The sequence below is a fragment of the Struthio camelus genome, chromosome 3 (assembly GCF_040807025.1).
Source record: "Struthio camelus isolate bStrCam1 chromosome 3, bStrCam1.hap1, whole genome shotgun sequence".
NCBI lineage: Eukaryota > Metazoa > Chordata > Aves > Struthioniformes > Struthionidae > Struthio > Struthio camelus.
The window spans coordinates 82,560,644-82,578,535 of NC_090944.1; the positions used below are offsets into that span (position 1 = coordinate 82,560,644).

Sequence of the window (17,892 nt, forward strand, 5' to 3'; positions counted from 1 at the left end):
GCACTTGAGTCTCCCTTCATCCATTAGTCCGCATTAGCACTGAAACAGCGAAGAATCAATCCTTTAAAGCACTGAATAACCCACCTTTTGGGAACAGCTGCATATGCTCAACTTCCACTGAAATACAGGCAAGGCTAGTGGCCTTGCAGGGCAAGTCCTTGGTAAGAGGAGGGGAAAAACAGCCCTCCCCAGCTCTCCATAAGCATTGTGCCCCCAGAGGCTTCGAAAGCCCCAATTCCAGATGAGGTATTTCCCACCACCTCTATGGTGGTACAGGGCAGTTCTGCTACTTCTGGGAGAAAGTAGGCCATATTTTCAGTGCCACTGTCACCTAGTGGAGTGACTCAGATGCTACTCCCTGGGTTTGGCTGAACGCACAGATGCAGTTTATCATAATCATTCTACATTAGAAAAAAAAAAACAAACACACAATATTATGACACTGCTTCCATCCCAAGAACAGAGGGCAACCAAACTCAGTGCAGTTGCATTTCAACAGCCAAAATCAGAGCATTTAAATTTGGCAGATGAGTCTCTGCTAAAACTCTGGTATCACTTGAAAAAAGACCAGCCTCCTAGGGGTGGGTCAGAGAATCCAGTTTTTGCCTTGCAATCCAATTGGTCAAAACATTGACTTTTTTTTTTGGGGGGGCCTTTATACAACCAACTGCAAGTTACCTGGTCCTGTGAGGGGCCTCAGAAGGCAACCCAGGAAAATGAGGGCATGGCAGTTACAATTTACTTGTACAGCTTCAACTCTAAAGTACGGGCTTAGAAATAGGCAGATCTCTATTATAAATATTCTCTTTATAGTCAGACATGAGACAAACAGGACGCAGAAGATCAGGAATTTGCCAACCGTGCATTTTTAGGGCCTGAACTACCCAATGGAGTAACTTCGAAAATGCCTTAAAACTTAACTAAGCACCAGATCAAATCTACAAAGGATATACCCGATTAGTACAATAAGCATGAAGAGATCCACTACCTGAATTACCAGTTCGCTTGAACACTTTACTACAAAGAAGAAAGCCCTATAAACTGTGCCACTTAATAAACAATTCTATTAACGGACTGTCAAGGTAAACGTTCTTCCTGCCTCATTCATTGCTAATCAGCATACCTATTAATTGCTTTTTAAAAATTTTTTATTCTTGCTGTATGTTGGGTGCTGCACACCTCCAGTGCCAATTTTTGCACCACCACCAACTCTCTCAGAACTCAGACAGCTTTGTTTAGGTCCCCCACACACAAAGAGAGTGCTGCAATGTAGAATTCTTTAAAATGTTTTCTCTCCAGGAGGTAATGTGACTATAGCATAGCTTTTACAATTTGTTTTTGAAAAGCATTCGAGACTAACCACGAGTAATAAGATCAGTTTTTAAAGCATGGCACATCTAACTATGAGTAATGCTGTCCTTCTGTGAAGAGTCCATTCTAAATAATCCTACAGCCTATGGCGATCCCAACAAACGGGGAGAGAACATCTGGAACTGCTCTGAGCAAACGTCTCTCAAACCAGAGCTCCTCCTAGAGCAGGCTCTTCCAAGAGCAAAACGGCTGTTGGTTAAAACGTACCATGTTAAGGGTTCTTATTGTTCCATGATGGACCTCCACATACATTCAACACTTAACTTTCACCTTCAGGTTCCAGTAATGACCCTAGTAATTCTGTACCAAACAAAAGGTCTGTGGATGAGGAAAGGGATATTCAATGGAATGGCCATGCAATCAAAAATATTATCATTTTGGGAGAAAAGAAAAACTGACGCGATTTGAAAATTTCATGCATGTCCAGGTCACTGAAACAAATATAAATGACAAAAACGAATGGCAAGGCAAGACAGAGTGACCAATTCCACTGAATACACAGGCATTGCAATTTCCCTGAGGTTGCAGCAAACAAACATTAAGTGTTTCTACGAAGGAGGAGTGGCATTACTTGCAAGGTCAAGAGAAGTCTACCAGCTTTTTGCAGTGTCAGGAAGAAGTGAATTGAAAAAGCTAGCAAGAGCAGTCAGTCCTCATCGTTTATATAGGGAGTTCCTCAACAACAACGACAAAGTACTATCCATTTCTTCTATGACTGTATCTCTGTGAATAGGCAAAAATCAGTCCAGATGGTTTTCATAATGATATTGTAGTGAGACTACTTACTAGAAGAACTGAAAAGCCTGTCTCTGGCATCCGTATTTCCAAAGACAGCTTTAGCGGACATTTTTAATTATGGGGCATCTCTGGCACACATGAATATGCTCTTTTGCCTGTCGATACCCCCCTACTATTCAAATCACATATGGGTGTCTTTTATCACTGTAATGTCCTTGTGGAGAAAGAATGTATTTTGAGGACAATGTTTACGAAAAGGAACAGTATCAAGTCAGTGGTGAGGCAAGCAGTAAATGCAGAAGAAATAGTGAAATAGCCAAGAGAAAATGTTAACGGTATTGGGTAGAAACAAACTACTACTATTGTGGCCAAAAGCAAAAAATGAATGACCCAAGCCTCAGTCAGCTCCCACCAGTGACTAATCATTACTCAGAGAGATCGAGGCTGTCTCTCTCACATCCAGAATAACTCAAACCTGAAGAAATTAAGCAGAGGCCTCTCAAAATAAAGCTGTAATTCACGAGGAAAAAGTTCTTTCTACTGTATTGTTCACTGGAATATCTTGCTTAATATTATGGGTCTACCACTGTTTCCAGCCGCTGAAGAAGGGAACACATCAAAATTGTCAAGACAACAGACTAGCTGGCTCAGCTCTGGAGATCCGACCGGTTCCAAAGGCAGGTTCCCAGGAAACTCGGCATCATTGTGGAGGGAACTGCCAAAACTGGGTCAAATACGCAGGAGGAGATATGGCAAAAATTGAGTCTCTTTGGAGCACTCACATCACTTAATTTCCCGTCGTACAGCAACGTTTCCTTTCTTGGCTGCCCCTTGTTCCCTTTCCACAATACTGTAAGGGAAGGTCCCACCTTCACCTCATGCTAGAAAGAAGAAGCAGTGGCTAGGGACAGCGCAGACAGGACACTTCTGGCAGTGGTGAGCAGCAAGCAGGAGGCCAGTGTCTACATAATGTAAACGTCCCTGACTTTCTGCAGCTGTGCATGTGATGGAAACTACAGAGCTGGGTGGGCTACTTCAGCAGATGAGATGAGAACTGAGAGGGGGAGGGCCAATATGAGGCAGTGACAGAGGGCAGGAGAGAAACAGAGCGCAGTTCACTAAGCATGCTATAATCCTTTAAAAGTTTTATATATCTCACAGTATCCCTTTAAAAGGAGGCGCATTTCCAAAGCATCAGGAAACCATTTTTGTAGCTTCTCAAAGCTTCATTTCATCAGTAATCTCAATTTCTGCTCTAGCACAAGTTAAAAAGCAGCATTTTTGTCATATTGGATGTCTCTCACTGTGCACATGGAAACTGCAGACTCAACAAAACTCTCTTCTGATGGGATTATATCAAGCTCTTCATGGTACACTGGTATACTTTTCCCTTATAGGAGAATTACAGTGCTTAAGAGTTTCTAAAGGCAAGGAAAACAGGAGAAGCACAAAATTTTAGTTAAAAGTATAAAGCAATAAATGTCAACTGCAACCTCACAGAAACTGGAAGGCCACCTTTATGGCAACCCTTTGACTCACAGACTTTTGGTGGATTCTCAAGAGAACCCTTTTAGTACAGCGATCCACTGTGGCAGCCCACTTCCTCTTGGCCTCCTCATCCTCCTCCAGCAGGCATCTCCTCAGGTCCTGCTTGTCGGCCTTGCTCAGGGTCCTGTCAGTAACGGGACGCACCAACTGTGAGAGGTTGAGGTGACTGTACAGGCTTCTCTCCACCACATAGGTAATATTGAACTCGCTGACAGAAGTGCGCCCTCGTAGCCTTCTGTTTGGGAAGCCACAACCTCCACCCCCTTTCGCTTTGTGCCGCAGTAATTGTAGGTCGCAAGTTGTGGGGGATGCTCCTTTCCTAGCAGGGCGCTGGCAAAGAAAAGCTCTGGAACAGGAATAGTTAGTATCCATTTTCTTCAATCGGATCTGCTTCCTTACACTCTGAATCTCCTCCAGGGACACCAGAAGATGGTGCTTGTGCCTGTTGCTGTCATAAAAGCAAATGCTTTCTGTACTTACCCCATGGCTCAGGGAGCCGAGGCTCTTCTTCATTTCCCCATCTGTCAAGGAGCGGCAAACTTTCTGGGTCTTCTCCTCTTCTGGGTAAGAGAAAAATGTCCCGAGTTTCTTGGGAGGCTTGATAAGGCCACGGCTATCAGTTTTGCTGAAGGTCTTCACCAGCTTCCGGTTAGCTCCCCAGGTATCAAGACTGCTGGATGAGGGAGAAGTAGTAAGCGAGTCCGAATCGTCCTCTGGCTGCTTCTCGCAGGAGCCATCAAAGTAGAATTGCTTCTTGTGAACTCCAGAATAAAGTGCCGATCTGTCATCCAGTATAGGAGAACTGTCAAGCGAGCGCTCTTCCACACCTACAGGGGACAAAAGCAGCATAACATACATGTCATCGCTCGATTAAAATGGAAAGAAAACTCCTCCTGGTATAAGAAGCCCAGAAGGTATTTGTGGGTGGATAAACGTGAACCAGTTCCTTCCGCTTGTGAAGTGAGAGTTCTGGAATGAGCTAATAATAGACTACAGCATCCAGCACTGCTGTAGAAAGCAGTATTTGTCCCAGAAAAGTATACAGCTGAGCTCAAGGATGAAATGAAAAAAGTCGGGTTTTTGATGGAAGAAGAGGCACCAATTTTAACTACACAGAATTTACTTAACAAAGACATGCAAAGAAAAAAAATGTAGGTCAAACAGTGGGTGCGCCAATTTCAACAGTGCCCTGCTAATGACAGAAACATATGTTTTTCACCAACCATATATTGCAGAAAGGAAAGAAGACTTTTTGAAATAGAAGTACTGGATATGAGCAAAGGGCCAGGGCTCTTTTTTGGGATGGTGTGAAGGAAGAAAAAAAAAAAAGAATCTGAAATTGTAATTCCTTTTCATATTTATCATTTAAAAACTTCTTCCACCAGTGTTTTCTTCTGAGCAATGTTTAGGCTTAGGTATTGGATGCAGCAGTAAGGAAAGAGTCAAACAAGAATACACGTCCTTCTTAGTCCTGCCTGACATACCCCATGGCATTCATGGATATATATCAGAAACACATAAAGAAAAGTAACTGTATTTGTTCCTTGCAGAGAACTCAACATGGATCATGCAAACTTCCTTCTAAAACCAAACTTCAATTTAGTAGTGGTAAACTTTGCCTTCATCTTTGATGGCTTCCACAATGTTACAGAAGAGCTAAATTTGAACAACTACCAAAATACCAATGATTTCCTAAACTAGTTCATTCAATAATAGGACACACATTACAAGATGAAAGAACATCAATTGCCTTATTGAGGCTTCCAATCTCATCTTCAATTCACTTTGTCGGCAAAACACATTTGGCATGTATTTGCTGCAACCTAAGATATTGTTTTACGAAGATACAACTAGCTGTGACAGTGAAGAGATAGCGGATCACATCTGACACACCACTTTCACTCTTGAGCACTTTCGGTGGGGGATGGGGTATAGAATGAAGTCTATTTTAACATCACTTTCACTGAGTGTACAACTTAATTTTTTCTCTTTTAATTCTTGGCTTGAACAGAAAATAGACATTCTTCTGGGACTGAATACGTGTTGATAAACTATTGTAGTCCGTTGGGTAAATATGTTTTTTAAACAGCTTGTAAAATATGCATTGTAACAGATGTTATTTGGAGGCAATCCATCACACAAACCCATCATGATACAGATGTGGATGTGATTTGTTTTAAATATATAAAAATGTAAACAATACACATGCATAAACAAGTGCCCTCAAATTAGGAAGATTCTGTAATTAACTAAGAGAAGATTAACACAAAACGTGTGCATTCAGATACTAGCACACACTAGTACCCACCAGATCATCCGGATTTATACTTTATGTGATAAAAGAGTCAACAGTAGAAACATGGGAGAAGGATCTGGGACTAGGGTACTCTTCTTTAAAGAAATAATGGAAACGTGTAAATGAAATTCAGTAAAATCGTTCTTCTTTATGAAGAGATTTCTGAGGAATGTTTCTTTGGGGGAATGTTGTGTCTTATTCAAACTAAGCCTACTCTCACACTTTGACAAAGGCCGTTAAACATTGGTGAATTTACTGAAATTTTATTGATCTTATTGCATCAAATTAGATAGCTAACTCTCAACATGCTAGCCACCTAGAATTTCACATGACTTCACACTTCTATACTGATTTAAATAATAGCAGCAAAGATCTCAAGAACCTATACAGTCAAATGCAGGTAACCTGGAAAGGCAGATGGCAATCCCCAAATCTGACCACAGTATCTCCTGTGATCTTGCAGAGCCCTCTAACACACGCAAATGGGAATACCGACCTACGCTATGAGATACGGGGACGGGCAGCGTTTAGACAACACTTTTTTTTTTTTTTTATTTGCCACATAAAACTTGGGGTTTAGGAAAACCTTATTGAGAAAAAAAGCTGTACATATCTAGTGAATATTTTGCCTGCTTAAGGGGCCTTTGGCTTCTGTAGAAGTTATGCAGAAGTAATCCTTGTTGTCATTTAGCAATAATGTTTTTGTTACACAGTTTCCCAAGAGCCAATCTACAAAGGAGCTCCAGCTTGCTAGAAGTACAAACACAGAGTTACAGACCACTTATTCAGAAGATCCTAGAGTTAAAACAGAAAAGACAGGCAGGAGACAGAGAAAGAAGGAAGCAGAGTAAACAATTTTTCTTGGTGACAATTGTTAATTCGGTCATTTTTTGTGGGGGCCACGGGTGGCTTAGGTCAGCGGAAAAAACCTGGAAGGAACTGGGACGCTTAAGGGAAAGAGTGAGGGAGAAAAGGAAATAAGGAAATGAGATAGAATTTGAAACAGAGGTGAAGAGCTATGAGAGAGAGAACTAGAGCAAAACAGTCAGCTAACATGCTGAAGAGAAAGTCTGGTCAAACTCTAGGAAGCTGTCTGACATCCAGAGGCTCCTGGGCAGGCTGTTTCTCAGCTGCTCCAACTGCTGAAGTCTTTGGCTGGTTGCTCCCTGCAGCTTTCCACACCCAGGCCCACAGGGCGGGTGGAGGAAAGGCAGCTCTTGGGTCCTGCTTCCTCTAGAGCAGGGGAAATATGGCTCATTTTGCCCCTTCTTATAAACCATGTTTTTGCTGCTGAGCTAACTCAGCTTTACACGCTCTGTTTTTAAACCCTCTTTGTCTCCCTTATGAGGTGACAACAAAACCTTCTCAGACCCAGCTAGCTGCCCTGTCCAGAACTCGAGACTGCCTGAGCCTTTCACTCTGGCCAGTAACAAGACCGTCGTGCAAGAAAGAGGCAGGCTATATCCTAAATTTGCTGACAGCATCCTACCACGTGCCCAAGATGATGCATGAGTTCTCCTTTAATACACTAGGATCCTTCCTAGGAATATAACATAGCTCAGCTCACTACAAAGCTGACGGGAATCACAGCATATGATCCTGGGAAGGCCAGTAACATATGGGGGCATCCACAGCTCCAGTGAGGACTGAAGCATGTCTTGCAGAGAGGTGACGGAGGCTCAGCCTTTGTTAATCTGAGTGCTCACATATGGATACAGGTCATCAACAGCTAATTCTGCAGCATGGCATTCCCAGGAGGTGAACTCTTCTCCTTACCCTCCTCTTTCTCCATTCTTTCTTTCGGTCTCTCTCTCTCTCCCCTCCATCTCTTGGCAGCATGGCTCATTCAGCAGCCAAACTGAGCAGGCTCCCCCAGAACTAGGAGTTAATACTACATGAAGCAGCAGCCATCCCACAAGAATGTCTAATAGCGTTTCTGTACTTCTGCCAAAGGATGATGCCATGTAGTGCAGCTGTGCTACCAGCCAGCCGTTCCCCTCCCAAAACTTTAAGAGCTTCACCTGTGCAACGTTCCTACAGCAAAGTCTCCCAGGCCTCAGAGGAGGGAAGAGAGTTGTGCTTGCTGTGCTTACCTTCTTGTAATGCCCTGTGGGGCAGCCGGCTGGACTTTCTCCTACTCATTCCCTCTACAGCAGCACACAGTGAGGGGCATAAAACGTAAACCGAGTTCTAATCTTCTAATGAAGGGCTCTGGGAATAGCAGGAGATCAGCAATCACCACATCCCAGACTGTCACTTTCCTCCTTTTACAGTCTCAAAATGTAATGCATGCACCATAAAACAGGCAATCTTTTTCATTTTCCCCTAAGTGTAGTTTGCCCCTCCTCTCCCCTCTGCTTTCTGTCCTCTCTCAACAGGAAAATATATTCACACATTCAGTTTTAATCATATATACTTTGCTTTTTACCTTCTGTGCTGGGTTTTTTCATTTCTTCCACTCTTATGAGTTTCTTCCTGACTCTGCGAGTAGAATTTACCAGCTTGTGCAATCTCTTAAACTTCACCGACTCCTCTGTTTCATCATCGGATTGTTCCCTTGACTGGCAAAGAAACAAAGGGAATATTAATAAAGTAGCTGTTCCGTGGCTTGCTCCTTCAAGTCAAGTTAACCCAGCTCATCTGCTGCTCTCTGTCAATGCAGCTCTGTAACTGGTGTTATATTTTCAGCTCAGGTCAGAGAGAAACATTTAAACTACTGAGGGTGTTCTTTCTTTCATTTTTTTCTCTTTTTCTTTTTCTGAAAGCGTGACATACCATTTTGACTTCTAGAGCTGTGTAACATAAGATCCTAGGCATTGAAATGCATTCCTGCCCTTGTCTTTCTTCCCATGCATTGTGTAATAACTACTTCCACGTCCTCTCTCAGTAACGTTTCAGGCAGGGCTCTTTCCCAGCGCTCTTCTTACCACACCAGTTATGCTCCTGTGGTTTGGGTCAGTCACTGGTCTGTCTGGCATCTCAGAACTCGCTGTTTAAACCTGGTTATAAACAGCTTCTCCAAACTGAAACTCTGTCATCGACTTCTCTCTTTTCCCCTCTCCCCCCCACCAGTCTTCCCAGAAAATCAAAAACAGCAGCACAAGAAAGGGACGGGAAAGAAAAGGAAGGAGGAGACCTCATCTGCCTCGTTCAGAAACTGCCACAGCTACAAAATATTCCTTTCCTCCTCCCTGCTCCCTACGCTCCTGCTGCAGGCTCTCGAGGCTGGAATCGAGATGGACACAGCATTCCTCCGACACTGACCAAGGGAAAACTCTGACCTTTGCAGATATACAGTACAGTCCATATTCCCCAGCATCCCGTTTCATTTTGCATCTGATCCAGTATGCTCAGTTCCAGCTGTTTTCCCTCAAGTATCAAACATTACAGAGACAAAAAAAAATTCTCCCTCTGCAGCAGCAGTGACACAACAAGCTGAAACAATCCATTCCTTGTGAAGGAGAAAGAGCCTTCAATTTTCGAGCCAGACCCAACCTTCAATGTGCTACTTCCTCTGTTTTAATCTATTCAAAATGAGAAAGGAGCTGGGGGGGGGGGGAGGGCAGGGGTGCAGGGCGGCAGGCAGGAGTCTCCCGCTCCTCCCGGACAGCCCTGGCACTGTGCGCTGCACATTCCTGCGCGCCGCCTGGGCTCCAGCTGGAGCGCGCCGCACGTTGTATACCTTACTTGGTGTTCGGGCGCGCTCCCAGCCAATTCACGGCGCTCTTAACAGTCGGCTCGTTGCAAACCTAATGCAACTTCCTGTCAGCCGAGCTGGCTTTCCAGACCGCTCTGCTCTGTTTCTCCTTAATAAACTTTAAAAAATGAAAAATCCCTAGCAAACTCAACGTAATAAAAAAAAAAAAACAACCCTTCCTCTTCCCTAACAAAAATGCTATCTTTCTTTGCTTTACCAAAGACTGAATAAAAGACAGGCGCAAATATTAAAATGGTTTTCTGCTTTTCAAATATACTCAAATATCAGGATGTGGTAACGACAGTGCATGCCATGGGACAGGACACCAGTATAGACACCAGTTGTATACGCACAACTACATTGTCAAAGGAAACAGTGCCTGAAGGAGTCAGCACAGCTTTGAAAATCTACCGCACAGGAATACAATTTGCTATGCCAGAGCTAACTGCAGCCGCTGTCTGCAAGGACACTCTCAACTGCTGATTTCCCACAAATTTCATATTCTTCCAAAATAAGGAGGAATACCAAATGGACCACATGTGGTGGTAGGAACTGCCATTCTGTCATCCAAACCCACAGGAATGCATTTATTATGGGTACAAACTGGATAGGTAATTAATAATCTTCCTTCAGGATAATGAAAGCAGTAAAGAGGAGGAAGAGACTTGTTTATATCCAGACGGATTAAGCTGCAGGATGAGTATTAATTCAGAGGTTATGGCTGGGAGAACCTGGTGACTTGTCAAACAACAAGACATACCTCATCAGGCATATTTAGAGTGGAATATTGACTGTAATTAAGAAATTCAGGCAAGAACCTTTTAGGCCATTAAGCAATGCTGGCAAGCAACCGTCAGGCAAACTCTGTACTTAAAACACGGTTTATTTTAAATGCAATTACTTTAAGCCACTTCTTCCCTTCATTATTTTTCATATACCCCTGGTTTGCAAGACTACTCCTTACAATATTGAGAGCTCTGCCAGATTTAGAGAACAGCTCAAAACCAGTCCTCCATCCCCGGATTTCATTGAGGAATAAGAATGCTGAGTTACAAAATAACTAGTCTTACTTTGGCCCACCTGGCATCCAATAAAAACCTGTTCCCCTCATTGTCTTGTATGGAGATCCAACAGAACCAAAAAAAAAAAAAAAGAGAATATTTTAAAACGCCTGACATTTGCATTCATTGTTAACACACTGAAAGTGAGCATCGAAATAGTTTCAGTAGAGGATACTGATGGCAAATTTGAGTGGTTGGATACAGTGGGTCCCTACCACACTGTAAAATAAATACAGTAACATCAAAAAAAGAGCTAGCTGGTATTTCCTGCAGTTTCAGGACTCTCTGCGTCCTTTGTTGCAATGTGCCAAGGCTCTTTATATGCAGTGACAGATACTTCCTAGCTCTGATGCTCAGCTGAAAGATCTGAGAACAGCTTGTGTTTAACAACGGGAACCGCAGGGTAATAGTTTGACTAAAAAGAAAATCAGAGTCTCACTAGCAGTCCGTTTCCTATCACACCAGGCAGCACGTGGCATGGAAAAGCTTCTGTAAAGGAAAAGGGGGGGTTAATAAATTTATACTAAAAGACCGACAAGCATCTGTCACTATGTCAATGGTGCTGGTCAGGAAACTTTCCTGTCAAATAATGCTGACTCCTTGAAAACAAAACTGTTTTGGAAAAGGATTGCTTTCAATTCACTTCCTGTTTTTGAAATAATTAAAAAAAGGAAATTATCAGAATGTTACGTTTTTGGCGCACACAGTTTAATTTTTCAGCACAAGCAACTTTTCTTTAACAGCTAATATTAAAAATAAAAAAAAAAAAGAAATGCCAAACATCCAGGCTGAAATGACATCTTTGGAAGTGATCAAACTTAACAATTTTGACTTATCCAACCCACTTTTCCTCCACTGCTTTCAAGATCCTAGAGATTGCTGTTACTCCTCCTGATTTAAGATGGGAAAAATCATCCTAATCCCAAGAATTCCTGTGGGTTAGGACAAGGTTTCCTGGACAACTCCAGCAGCTACGCCTTGGCACGGAGTTTCAGCACAGCTTGCCGTCGGGGTCCCTCTCTCGCTCGCTCTCTCCTCGGAAGTTCTTCGGCGCTGCTGCAGCGCGACGAGAGACGAGACAGTCCGCTAAAAAGGGGACGCGGCTGCAAACCGCTGCCCTGAGCGGAAGGACGGCCCGGACACGAAGGCCAGGCGGGCGGCAGGTGCCCGTCCCCTCGGCTCTGAATTTCAGGGTAGCGAACCGGCTGGGTAGGACGGCGCCCCTCCGCCCCTCCGCCCCCCTGCACCCCGCGTGCCTTACGAGCAGGCCTCTCCGCATGCTCCAAGGGGAAAACAAACGGATTTACAGTACTGTAAATAGGAACGACTTAATTTCCATCTTCTCTGCTCCAAATTTTTTCCATCCAAAAGCCCATATGGCTCAACTTTTAATTATTTTGGCTAATGCTGTATGTAGTAATTCTGTGGTGAACGCTTAAGTGTTTCATTTCTGGTTTCCGTGGCAACATTACATCAGATTGCAGACAGCTGGCTCCACAGTCTTAAACCATAACAAATCGACCAAGCCAACACACAAAATTATACTTGCTTTAAAGAGATAGCGCACCGCTCCGCTGCCGGGGCTACAGCGAAGCCTCTGGGGCCAATTTGGCGGCGCTGCTCGGGCGGAGGCTCCTTTCCCAGCTCCGCTTGGAACAAGTGCATCCCCGACACATCTGCAATGCTCTCACAGCGCGGAAACCCCGCCAGCTTGGAGACCTCCGCTACACGAATGCATGCAGGGCTACGGGGGAACAGGGACTAAATTAACAGCATCTGCAAATACCAAGGTCTGCATGGAGAGGACTGCAGCCACCACGTACCACATGGCTGGAAAAACGCGGAGAGGCCAAGGCCCATCCCCACCACACAGATCTTCGCCACCACCAAACGTGGCCGTCAACCTCTGAAGATGTTCTCAAATCCGTAAGAGAACAACCCCCTCTGTCATCTTGTACGCTTGGAGTATTTTTCATAACTGTGTATCTCTGAACGCCATGTGTTTCATCATCTCATAGGTAAGATCCAAGAAAAAAGCCTTATATCCAGGAACAAATGAGAAATTAACTTATGTACTTTGCTATTCAACAAATTCTCTATAGGTCTGCTCCTCTTTGCTTTTCTACCACTTTTCTCACGCAGACTCTTTTCTGCCGCCTACTTGGACCCTAGGCTCCGGCTGGCAAGGCGTTCGCTTCGTTCTGTATCTGTAAACCATTCGGTCCACTTCACACACCATATAAAGAATAACAGAATATAATCCTCACCTCCCCCTTCAAATCAGTGCTTTACACACACACACACACACACACACACACAAAACCTAACATTTATTACGGTATTCGGATTTAGCTGGCCAAATGTAAGCCAGAAGTAAGTAGCTAGCTTTCTGCAAGACTACCTTTGGAAACACTTCAGGGTTACAGCAACAGTCATTATAAAACACAAGATATGCAAAGCCTGCTTGCTAGCCAGGTCCTAATAAAAGTGTTGAAGAAATATTAGGATGATATCCAGTTAAAGCTACCAGAACTGGTTAATCTGGTTCAGCTCTGTAGACAAAAACATACACGACTTTTACATGAGCTGTATGAAGCCGTTTAGAGAGATGTTAAACTTTTACAATCTATTTTAAGCCTGGCGATAGCGCAGCCCCAAACTGAAATCTCTAGGAAATATCCAGTCTAAAAATACAGGAAATCTCTTAATATCTGATTAAGCCTTAGGTAAAATTATTTTTGGCTATCAGGCAATTCTTGTCCGGCACAGTGGGGCAAATATACACATCCGGATTTACAGGCACATCACATCACCCGTTGTTAGCTCACTGCAGAACTACAAGCTCTACAGTAAACGCAAAGAGATTTTGCTCTTCACTTTCGGAGACGTGGCTACACGTGTCCTTTCTTCTTTCTCTCTAACAGGCTTTACATCCGCCAAAGAAAACAACCATTTAACTTTTTTTTTTTCTTTGGTTAGAGATGCCTGGATAAAGTCAGAGACAGGAAAATAGAACAGAAGAGAGCTTAAAATCCCAAGGAAAGGAAGAACAGAACTGAGAAAAGCCAAGCATGCTGTGCTGTGCCTAAGAATAACCACAAAAGCCTTTTCTCTTTCTCCTGCTCTGAAGCAGGAGGCACATCCTCTCCATATCATGCTACATGCTCAGTGACTTACCAGCTTCGGCATTTATAGGCCTAAAGCTCAGTTTCAAGTAATTCCCCCTGAGTGCTCAACTGGAGGCAGCTTCGTAACCCTAAAATTTAGGATTAGACCCTTCTTCTCAAGTATTGCATTCGCTTAGAATCCTGCGCACAAAATGTCTCTTCTGTGGAGTTACATTATCAGACACCAAACTGGCTCCGATTCCAGCGCTGAATATGTAAAGAAGAAAAAAGCGTGATGCTGGACTCAATTAGCTGTTTTCTGCTCACTGATTGATTCCCCCAGTTACTCGCTAGCTGCATAACTTGCAAGAAAGGCATAAGTCATCAGCTCTAAGCAAATCTTCTATTCACCACAAGGAAAAAAGGGAGTGTTGTACATGGCAAACAATCCCTGTTTTCACTGACGGAGGCTTGCTGACCTCTTGCTGGCCTCCGGTTCCTTAATTACTGTCTATGGAATTTCAGTGAAAGAAAAAAAATACAGAGAATCTGTGCAAAGCCAAGACGAAGACTGACCCTCAAACACTACCTCTAGAGTGGAGGCTGTGTCTATAGGAAATATAACTTAAGCTCTTTACCAGGCTCTTTTTATTTTCAATTTTTAATTCTTTTGACAACCCCTTCCCCTTCCCCCCCCCCCCCCCCCGAGAATTCCCCTTTATAAATGGCTAATTTGACAGAAAAATAAACCTTGCATCAATGTTTTTTAAATTAGTGAACATAAATACTTTTTGCTTGTTTTGCAGTGCTAGAAAAAAAAACACATCACTGTGAAGTGGGAAGGCAAATGATGTTTAATTTCACAGTCTCAGATTGGTCTAGAAGTTGCCATATGCTGCTTCACGGAGCACTACAGCGTGACTTTCAACGGAGAGAGCTTCTCCTCCTCAACTGGGCTCTCCCCTCCCTTCCTAGGGAACAGACTCTGAGATGCTCAAATAAACTGGGACTCCTTTTTCATTCAGCCATACCTAATCCTAAACCGTGGGACAAAGCTCTGCTTCGGATAATTCCTATCAGGGCACAAGAGGACATCAACCAAAACCTTTACTAATTAGGAGCAGCGCTATCCATTGGTTGGAGATAGAAGTAAAGGCATACCACACCAAAACCCTCTTTAAGCCACATAAATTATTCCCCTTACCTTACAAGACCTTCAATGTCCAGTTAACCTGGGCTCACCCCAGACCAGTCACACAGTGAAACCATAGCAGGACCAACCATTTAGCCCCTCTGATCACCGGCTGCTTTTTCATGAGCCACTCAGCCAAAAACACTTTTTCAGTTTTCTCCATCTTTGTACTAATAATCATACAGCTTTCTACTCCCTAGGGGTCATGTAAACTAGATTTACTGGCTGGCTTTAGCTAGGCTCTTACCCTTGCATTTTACTTCAGCCCCAAAACTCTGATGTAAAACCCTACGGAAAATTCTAAGCTTCAGATAAAACCAGCCAGTTCTCCAATTTCAATAACATACTGGCCCACATCAAGTAAAACATGACAGGGACTTCCTTGAAATATAACCCAGATTCCCCTAAAAGTTCATGGCCATGAGTAAAACCGGTCTAAGTTTTTGGGCTTGCAACTTGAGTTTTGAAGGTTTCAGGTTTCATTAAGAAAGTTTTGCAAACCTCTAATCGCTGCAGGAGCTGTTGATGGAAAACCGTGTGAAGATCAGATGTGATAATCCACATCATGCTCTGAGGTTAGCAAGAAAATTGCCTCCAGAACTTTAAGAAAATTACAAGAGGTCAAAAATGCTGTTGCCACTTAACAAAATTAACTGCTAGGGTCTAAACCACATATTGTAAAGACTGTAAAAGTCTAAAAAGACGTGGTGGTGTCAGCCCTCTTAGGTAAGCTGAAGAAAGTAGCGATCCCACGTCTGGGTTTGCTCTGTGATTACTTACAAGGAAATCAAAGGAGCGTCCAATGGCTACACTGGTGAAAGATATATTACACATTAGCGAGTGACGACATTGCTTGCTGAAATTAGTGGGAAATATTTGTCATAAGTAACGAGAGTGAAAAAATTTAATTCTCCCAGGAGGTCTGTCTTGATACTAGAATAGCTGCTTAGGCAAATTCCTAGGTATTAACTGTTTCCAGGTTTTAGTTAAATAATTTTGAAAAGCACATTGCTGACGTTTGCATCTGTAAGCCTCATACACTTCCTCACGGTGAATTGTTCCTCTCTCTGATTAGAATAATTAATTTTAATGACATTACGACTGTACTCGTGTACCGCTCCTCATCGGTATACGTACGTGGCAGAACGAAGCTCTGTGTTACATTATTTCATTTCTGCTACAATACAGCATTCCTTTTCAACGCTCCTGCAGGCTTTTTTATGCCTGGGAAAGAAGGTTTCTAACAAGGCGCTCTCAACTGCGTCTTGTGTTTTGGCAAGGCTAAGAAGGCCTGGGGAGAATCCCTATTCACTGGACTATACTGTACTGCTACGTACACCACCGGCCCTGGAAACCAACTTCCCACCGTTTCAGAAAACCAGGGGGTAGAACAGCAAGACATGAAATAAAGCGACTCTCATATCAGAGATCATTTAGAAAAAATAAATAAAAGAGAGAGAGAGAGAGAGAGACCCCTCTCGTGAGGGGTGTGGTAATTTAAATTACATTTTTACAGCCTTCTCTAACAATTAAACTATTAAAGTCAGCATCGTAACTGAGAGGAAGGAAACACCAGCGGCAGGGGGAGGCAAGTGGCAAACGACAGGAGCTCAATTAAAATTTTCTATTGTACCACAAGTAAAGATTATTCAGCTTGGGTCTGCCAAATAGGGCAGTGAAACACATGGCTTTTGAGATTTCTAATTCTTGAACTGAGCAAGGCTTTGTTCCAAGTTAACAGGCTTGGTCTTGGAAAAGATGGGGGCTGGGAAACCACACTAGGGTTTATAGCATCTCCTGCTGGATGATACACGCAGTGAGAATGGTCATAGGAAAAAACTGGTAACTCTCCCTCCTCTTCTAGGTAATAAGCAGCAAAATTAGGCAGCTGCCCAAGGTTCAAAAGGTATAAAAGAGTAAAGTAACACATTGGAACGAATATTAGTTCAGTTTGCCTTCCCACCTCTGACCCTCCACAAATACGTGGTCAAACGTTTTGTGGTGAAGACATTAGGGGCTTCTCCGAATGCAGTGAAAACACTGCTGGTTATGAGCATGCTGAATTACAGTCATTGCCTGTATAATTCCTCTCTGAGTCATGAGAGCAGGGATATCTTTCTTTGAGACCTTACCACAGACCAGTTACATCAGACCAAATCCAGTCTACCAACACACACCTAGTTAAATGGTATCTGATGACAAGACAGGCAGGTCTTCCACCATAATTTATAATAGAAGTGATTAAGTTTTATTCATAAATAAATGCATTTCTCTTGCATATTCTAAAATATACTGGAAATTTTCAGAATAGGTAGCAAAGCTTACAGGGTTTTTAGAAATCAAGTATGAACACATCTATGATCTCCTGTTCTGCTTTCATCACTGCACAGCACTGATCTAACTTCAAACTTTGTATTGTCTCCTAGAAACTATAACGATGATTTGTGTTTCTCTTGCGAAGGTTTCTGTGGCTTACTATACTCATGGGAAACTCTGCTCTTGTGCACGAATAGGGATGAGGGAAAGATCGTAACAAAACATGCTGTAATTTTTTTGCTACTAGCTTCCACTGAGAGGTGCTGAGCACCTCCCATAAGATCAGTGGAAAATAAGGACTGCCAGCACCTCCCGGGATCAGGTCCCTGTCTTAGCTATATAATGTGGGAATTTTGCAATGTCATTTTGAAGCTGTCTCTTATTATTGGCTTTTTCTACATCATAACTATTTCTAAGCAGTAACATTATTATAAGGAAGTGGACAGTAGTAAAAAATATACCATCCAATTGGAGCACATCAAGTGCCTGTTGGAAATCTTAACACAAATTGGGTCACTAGACTCCCCGGAGCAAAGATGAAAGCTCTGCATTCATGCATAGGCATG

General features: G+C 43.0%; 1 protein-coding gene across 9 annotated transcripts in view; it reads right to left on the minus strand.

Annotated features, from left to right (window-relative positions):
- Nucleotides 1–17,892, minus strand: part of LOC104151180 (SAM and SH3 domain-containing protein 1) — a 591,062-nt gene that overhangs the window by 25,602 nt on the left and 547,568 nt on the right. For 5 of the 9 annotated variants that reach the window (XM_068938786.1, XM_068938785.1, XM_068938790.1 and 2 more), the window contains exons 9-10: nt 8,382–8,514; nt 3,649–4,484 (exon numbers count right to left, since the gene is read on the minus strand). In XM_068938786.1, coding sequence (XP_068794887.1) covers nt 3,649–4,484; nt 8,382–8,514 — 969 coding nt within the window. The remainder of the gene's footprint in view (nt 1–3,648; nt 4,485–8,381; nt 8,515–17,892) is intronic. The other 4 variants (XM_068938793.1, XM_068938791.1, XM_068938794.1 and 1 more) reach the window with 1 other exon arrangement.